Consider the following 8174-nt stretch of genomic DNA (forward strand, 5'->3'; position numbering starts at 1 on the left):
TTACGATGTCTTAAGTTTGGACCGAATCGGATATTTCCTTTGAAAGTTATGGTGCGCACCCGGATGGACATCACTAGATCGACTCTCAATGTTCTGAAATGAATTTGGTTCAAAGAGACCTAGGGTCTTCAAACGTAATTTCGGTGAGTCACGTTTTGGCCATATCAAATGATATACACCCTCTCTCTAGCCATATGGCTGAGGGTGTATAACAAAGGTGGGGGGGTTGTTCCGTTTATGTAAATTTAAATTGATTAACTCTTATCTGTACTTTTATCAAATAAACGTAACGATTTCAAAATATTCAATGTTTAGTTCTAATGAAATGATAAGAACTCACAACGCTGACGCTGAAAGAAAGCAAATAGAAAAGAATTGATAAATAGCCACCGTTCGGAGGTTGGGAAAATTATTTGTTGAAAATTTCTTTTAAAGCTCAAATCGTTTCGGATAAAAAGAAAGGAAATAATATACCATGAAATATTTCATATCCTTGGCTTTGGCCATGTCGATAGTTTATGTGAATCCTGTCCGAGGACGTAGTGTGGACAATTCGATATGTCTAAGCGGTCAAATGTATCATCCGTATCCAGGCGATTGTCGTTATTTTCTACAATGCAGTAACGGGGTGGCCTACCGGCAACCATGTGCCCCCGGAACCTATTGGAGTCAAGAGTATTTAACCTGTATTCGTACATCGGATCATTGTGAAATGCAGACGGGAGGATCTTCTACGCCTCGAAGTTCCACCACCGAGAGTTCTTCTACTACTGCTAGCCCCACTACGGCTGGGAGCACTTCTACACAATTCTCCACAACTGGTAGTACGTCATCCTCCACAGCTTCTGGAAATATCTGTGCAAATGGTCAAATGTATCATCCTGATGCAGAAGATTGTCGCTATTTTATACAGTGCAGTAATGGTGTACCCATACGGCAACCCTGTGCTCCAGGTACCTACTGGAGTCAAGATCATTTGACTTGCATTCGATCATCGGAGCATTGTGGCTATACCACAAGTTCTTCAATCACAACTCCCACTTGTAGGCCTTCAACCACAACCTCCACACCTAGCCCTCCAACCACAACATCACACACAACTCCCACTTGTAGCCCTTCAACCACAACATCAATCACAACTTCCACACCTAGCCCTCCAACCACAACATCACACACAACCCCCACAACTACAGCTGGAACTTCACCTGCCACAACAACAACCTCAAACTCATCCGAAACTCCCACGACTTATTGGCCAAATGTGACAACAACCGAGTATCCTTCACCCACCACCACCATCACCACCACTTCTTCGAATCCACCATGTGATGTATGTGAGGAGCTTCATGCCGATCCCTACGATTGCCAACACTACTGGGAATGCATTGAGGGTCGATTGGAGAAAAGAAAATGCCCGTATGATTTATATTTTAATGAGAAAATCCAGGCCTGCATTGTGGGCCAGGAACTATGCGAAACTGTTGGCAACACCACTGTACCCGCCTTGCCAACACTTTCGCCCAGCATTTGTCCCAGCTACGGCTTGTCGTATCATGCCGATCCGGAAAATTGCCGAAATTATATACAATGCCTGGATGGAGTCGCCAGTACAATGGCATGTGAACGATTTACTTATTGGGAGGACACGTTGGGCGCCTGCATTGTGGGTACTTGCAGGAAACGCCTGGGCCACTGCAATTATCTTCAAAATTTCCAAGGTGACCCCAACAATGTCAACTCCTTTCAGCAGTGCTGGAATGGAACTCTTTTTAGCCTAACATGTCCTTATCACTTTACTTGGGCTAGTGCCGGAGGAAATTGCCGAAGACTGGAATGTGTGGAAAACCCGGAAACAACTACTACCACCAGCACCCCTGGCATAACAGAAGCTACTACCACTACATGGCCCGAAGAGACTACAACGAGCAGTGAAAATTCGACGACATCTACAACTGAGAAATTTGATACCACAACAACTACAAATTCCGTTAAGACAACAACTACAGAAATGCCGACAACAACCACGGAAATTCCAGAGGCGACAACCACCACCGTAGTAACGGAACAGGAAACAACCACCACCCCCATTCCAACCACGACCACCACCCCCATTCCCACCACAACCACCACCCTCATTCCCACCACAATCACCACCCCTATTCCCACCACAACCACCATCCTCATTCCCACCACTACCACCACCCTCATTCCCACCACTACCACCACCCTCGAACCAGAGACAACAACCGTTTCGACCACCTCCACAACTCCCGGTACAAGTACAACGGCGTCATTTTGCGGCGATGGCATTTCATTCCATCCCGATCCGAATAATTGTCGAAATTTCATTCAATGCTTTAAAGGAATTGCAGTAATCCTGTCCTGTCCTCTGCACACCTATTGGAACAAGGATGAGGGGAAATGTATTATGGGAACTTGTGAGGACGAAACGACCATCATTAGTACTACGGAAAAAATAAATCCTGCAACAGATGTCATCGATCCCGAAACTAATGGGTTTTCAAGTACAGTATCCGAGATAACCGATTCCACGGCTCCCATCACAAATTCCCCACAAACAACCATTTCTATAACTACGGCGACTCCAGATTTGGAACACGGGACGTCGGATACAAACCAAAGCAATGGTGAGATTACAGCTCAGACTTCAGTTTCTGAAATCTCTACATCTGATTTTACAGAACCGGTAACAGATCCCCAATGGGATGCGAGCACCGAAGGAAACAGCCCTCAAAATTCTTCATCGACTACCGGCAAAACCTCCGCAACTACTACCCCCGATCCTACTGGGACAATGACCGACGAAAATCAAACCAATACAAATACCCAAATAACTACTCCAAATGTGGCGCATCGATTTTCCCACACTACGGACATAACCTTGGAAACTACAACCCAAACCTTAGAATCTGAAACTACCGCTACGGTTTCAAAAACTTCGGACTTCACTGAAATATCTTTTGATACAACAACCCAAACTTTGGCATATCAGACACCAGGATCTACCGTCACAGGAACGGACTCTCCCACAGATATTTCAACAAAAGATTCCACCCAAAATCCAGAACATGAATCTTCAGGTTCTACAGAAAAAGTTGGCGACAACTCAACGGAAACAACAACCCAAAATTCCGAGGATGAATCTTCAAATACTGTCACCAAAACCACAGATGCCTTGGGAACGTCCACTGAGGGTTTGGTAACTGATAACCCAGAAACTACGGAAGCAGGAACTGTCTTCGAAAGTGATGGGAATTCTACTGAATCCAACACCTCATCAGGATTTTCAGAAACAACAACGGAACTAGCGACTGATTCAGGAGGCAATGATAATTTAACTGAAACGAGTACCACACCAGGGACCTCAGGCACCACGGAAGCTATAACTGATTCGGAGAGGTATGAAAATTCCACTGAATCAAATAGCTCCGCAGGACCCATAGAAACAACAACGAGTAAACCAGCAACTGGTTCTCAGAGTGATGATAATTTAACTGAAACGAGTACCACACCAGGGACCTCAGGCACCACGGAAGCCATAACTGATTCGGAGAGGTATGGAAATTCCACTGAATCAAATAGCTCCGCAGGACCCACAGAAATAACAACGAGGGAACTAACAACTGGTTCTCAGAGTGATGAGAATTTAACTGAAACGAGTACCACACCAGGGACCTCAGGCACCACGGAAGCCATAACTGATTCGGAGAGGTATGAAAATTCCACTGAATCAAATAACTCCGCAGGACCCACAGAAACAACAACGGGGGAACCAGCTACTAATTCTCCGAGTGATGGAAATATAACTGAAATGAGTAGCTCACCAGAGACCTCAAGCACCACGGGAGCCGAAACAGAATCGGAGAGTGATGGAAATCCCACTGAATCAAATAGCTCCGCAGGACCCACAGAAACAACAACGGAACTAGCTACTGATTCTCAGAGTGATGGCAATTTAACTAAAACGACAAGCTCACCAGGTACATCAGACACCACGGAAGCAGGAACTGACTCTGAAAGCTATGGAAATTTTACCTCTTCAGGATTTTCAGAAACAACAACGGAACCAGCGAGTTATTCTTGGAACAACGATAATTTAACTGAAACGAGTAGCTCACTAGGGACCTTAGGTACCACCGAAGCCGTAACTAATTCGGAGAGTGATGAAAATTCCACTGAATCAAATAGCTCCGCAGGACTTACAGAAACAACAACGAGGGAACCAGCAAATGGTTCTCCGGGTGATGGCATTTTAACTGAAACGAGTACCATTCCAGGGACCTCAGGTATTACGGAAGTCATAACTGATTGGGAGAAGTATGGAAATTCCACTGCATCAAATAGCCCCACAGGAATCACAGAAACAACAACGGAACTAGCTACTGATTCTCAGAGTGATGGCAATTTAACTAAAACGACGAGCTCACCAGGTACCTCAGACACCACGGAAGCAGGAACTGACTCTGAGAGTTATGGAAATTTTACATCTTCAGGATTTTCAGAAGCATCAACGGAACCAGCGACTGATTCTTTAACTGAAACAAGTAGCTCACCAGGGACCTCAGGCACCGCGGAAGCCATAACTGACTCGGAGAGTGATGAAAATTCCACTGAATCAAATAGCTCCGCAGGACCCACAGAAACAACAACGAGGGAACCAGCAACTGGTTCTCAGAGTGATGAGAATTTAACTGAAACGAGTAGCTCACCAGGAAACTCAGGCACCACGGAAGCCATAACTGATACGGAGAGGTATGAAAATTCCACTGAATCAAATAGCTCCGCAGCAATCTCAGAAACAACAACGGAACTAGCTACTGATTCTCAGAGTGATGGCAATTCAACTAAAACGGGGAGCTCACCAGGTACCTCAGGCACCACGGAAGCAGGAACTGACTCTGAGAGTTATGGAAATTTTACCTCTTCAGGATTTTCAGAAACAACAACGAAACTAGCGACTGATTCATGGAATGACGACAATTTAACTGAAACGAATAGCTCACTAGGGACCTTAAGTACCACCGAAGCCATAACTGATTCGGAGAGTAATGGAAATCCCACTGAATCAAATAGCTCCGCAGAAATCACAGAAAAAACAACGAGGGAACCAGCAACTGGTTCTCAGAGTGATGAGAATTTAACTGAAACGAGTACCACACCAGGGACCTCAGGTATTACGGAAGTCATAACTGATTGGGAGAAGTATGGAAATTCCACTGCATCAAATAGCCCCACAGGAATCACAGAAACAACAACGGAACTAGCTACTAATTCTCAGAGTGATGGCAATTTAACTAAAACGACGGGCTTACCAGGTACCTCAGACACCACGGAAGCAGGAACTGACTCTGAGAGTTATGGAAATTTTACCTCTTCAGGATTTTCAGAAACAACAACGGAACCAGCGACTTATTCTTGGAACAACGATAATTTAACTGAAACGAGTACCACACCAGGGACCTCAGGCACCACGGAAGCCATAACTGATTCGGATAGGTATGAAAATTCCACTGAATTAAATAGCTCCGCTTTAACCTTAGAAACAACAACGGAACTAGCTACTGATTCTCAGAGTGATGGCAATTTAACTGAAACGAGTACTACATCAGGGACATCAGACACCACGGAAGCCATAACTGATTCGGACAGGTATGAAAATTCCACTGAATCAAATAGCTCCGCAGGAATCTCAGAAACAACAACGGAACTAGCTACTGATTCTCCGAGTGATGAGAATTTAACTGAAACGAGGAGCTCATCAGGTACCTCAGACACCACGGAAGCAGGAAGTGACTCTGAGAGTTATGGAAATTTTACCTCTTCAGGATTTTCAGAAACAACAACGGAAGCAGCGACTTATTCTTGGAACAACGATAATTTAACTGAAACAAGTAGCTCACCAGGGTCCTTAGGTACCACCGAAGTCGTAACTGACTCGGAGAGAGATGGAAATTCCACTGAATCAAATAGCTTCGCAGGACTCACAGAAACAACAACGGGGGAACCAGCATCTAATTCTTCGAGTGATGGAAATATAACTGAAACGAGTACCACACCAGACACCACGGAAGCAGGAACTGACTCTGAGAGTTATGGAAATTTTACCTCTTCAGGATTTTCAGAAACAACAACGGAACCAGCAATATATTCATGGAACAACGACAATTTAACTGAAACAAGTAGCTCACCAGGGTTCTTAGGTACCACTGAAGTCAAAACTGACTCGGAGAGTGATGAAAACTCCACAGAATCAAGTAGCTCCGCAGGACCCACAGAAACAACAACGAGTGAACCAGCAACTGGTTCTCAGAGTGATGAGAATTTAACTGAAACGAGTACCACACCAGGGACCTCAGGTATTACGGAAGCCGAAACTGATTCGGAGAGGTATGGAAATTCCACTGAATCAAATAGCTCCGCAGCAATCTCAGAAACAACAACGGAACTAGCTACTGATTCTCAGAGTGAAGGCAATTTAACTAAAACGGGGAGCTCACCAGGGACTTCAGGTACTACGGAAGCAGGAACTGACTCTGAGAGTTATGGAAATTTTACCTCTTCAGGATTTTCAGAAACAACAACGGAACCAGCGACTTATTCTTGGAACAACGATAATTTAACTGAAACAAGTAGCTCACCAGGGTCCTTAGGTACCACCGAAGTCGTAACTGATTCGGAGAGTGATGGAAATCCCACTGAATCAAATAGCTCCGCAGGAACCACAGAAACAACAACTGAACTAACTACTGATTCTCAGAGTGATGGAGATGGAAATTCCACTGAATCAAGTAGCTCCGCTGGGATCTCAGAAACAATGACGGAACCAGCGACTGATTATCGGAGTGATGGAAATTTTACAGAAACGAGTAGTTCACCAGGTATCTCAGGCACCACGGAAGCAGGAACTGACTCGGAGAACTATGGAAATTTTATTGAGACAAAGAATCCTACTCCCAACTCTACGGAACCTCAAGCTGATTTTCTGAGCGACCACAAATCAAATGAAACGTATAGCCCTTCTGAAAACACAGATATTACGGAGCCCTCAACTGACTCTCCGAGTGGTGATGACAATTCAAATGCCACGCAAACGATTATCTCGTCGGCAACAACGGCACAAACTGCGGTATTTGAAACTTCAGGATCCACAGAAGTGGTAGCAGATTCTCACACTGCCACAGAAACCACCCAGAATCCCAGTCATGAGACTAACGTAACAACCTCAGACTCATTGGGAAAAATTACTACGGGATTGACAAACTCAGATACTGATTCTCAAACCGACAAAAATTCGAAAGTTACAACCCACAAGCCAGGAGGAGCGTCTTTAAACTCCACGGAGACGCTCGTTGATTTTTATACCGAAAAGATGTCGGAAGCAACAAACCAGAATCCCGGAAATGAGTTTTCAACAACTAGCTCAGAAACCGCTGACTCTGAAGGAATCACTAAGCTGAATACTTCGATACCAGAATGGGAAGCCGGGACTGCTACTTCCGGTGATGAAAATACTGTTAGTTCTTCGAATCAGAACGAATTAACACCAGGAGCGGAAATCAACCCCGAAAACACAACCCTGAATTCAAACATTGAAAGTTTAGAGTCTACAAAAACCGAATCTGATTATTCAAACGCCACGGAAACAGACACCCCTGCCAGGTTAACATCTCAATATTCTTCATCTCAAACTTCCGAATCTAGAGATGCTGATGTCAGTTTTGAAACAACATCTCAGGACACCCAACCCCAAGTGAGGCAATTCGAAGGGAGCAATGAAGTCATAACTTCAAATGCGGACAATAATCGTACAATAAATCGTACAGGAAAACATGCCCTGGACTTGTATTCACCACAGCTGGCAATATGCCAAAATGCCACTACCGAATTTATAGCTGACCCAGAGAATTGTAGACAATTTATACAATGCATTGGCAAGAATGCCATTCTGATGATATGTCCTGCAAATACCTATTGGAATGAAATCGTCAACGCATGTGTGATGGGTGAGTGTGAAGCGGCCAAGGCGAATCGATAGATGTGTGAACCGTATTTAAGAGGGTAACAACGGCCAGGCGTGATTATTTTTATGTAGTCTGCAAATGCGGAGTAGAATCCGATTACATGTACTGCGCAAAATAAATCTTTAAAAAAAA

General features: G+C 44.4%; 1 protein-coding gene across 1 annotated transcript; it reads left to right on the top strand.

Moving 5' to 3' along the window:
* Window positions 1–443: 443 nt before the first annotated feature.
* LOC101900204 (mucin-2) lies at window positions 444–8174 on the top strand. The gene has a single exon (XM_005183525.4). The coding sequence runs from the start codon at window positions 476–478 to the stop codon at window positions 8054–8056; it is 7581 nt and encodes a 2526-aa protein (XP_005183582.2). The 5' UTR covers window positions 444–475; the 3' UTR covers window positions 8057–8174.

Source organism: Musca domestica, unplaced genomic scaffold (assembly GCF_030504385.1).
Source record: "Musca domestica strain aabys unplaced genomic scaffold, Musca_domestica.polishedcontigs.V.1.1 107, whole genome shotgun sequence".
In the NCBI taxonomy this organism is placed as follows: domain Eukaryota; kingdom Metazoa; phylum Arthropoda; class Insecta; order Diptera; family Muscidae; genus Musca; species Musca domestica.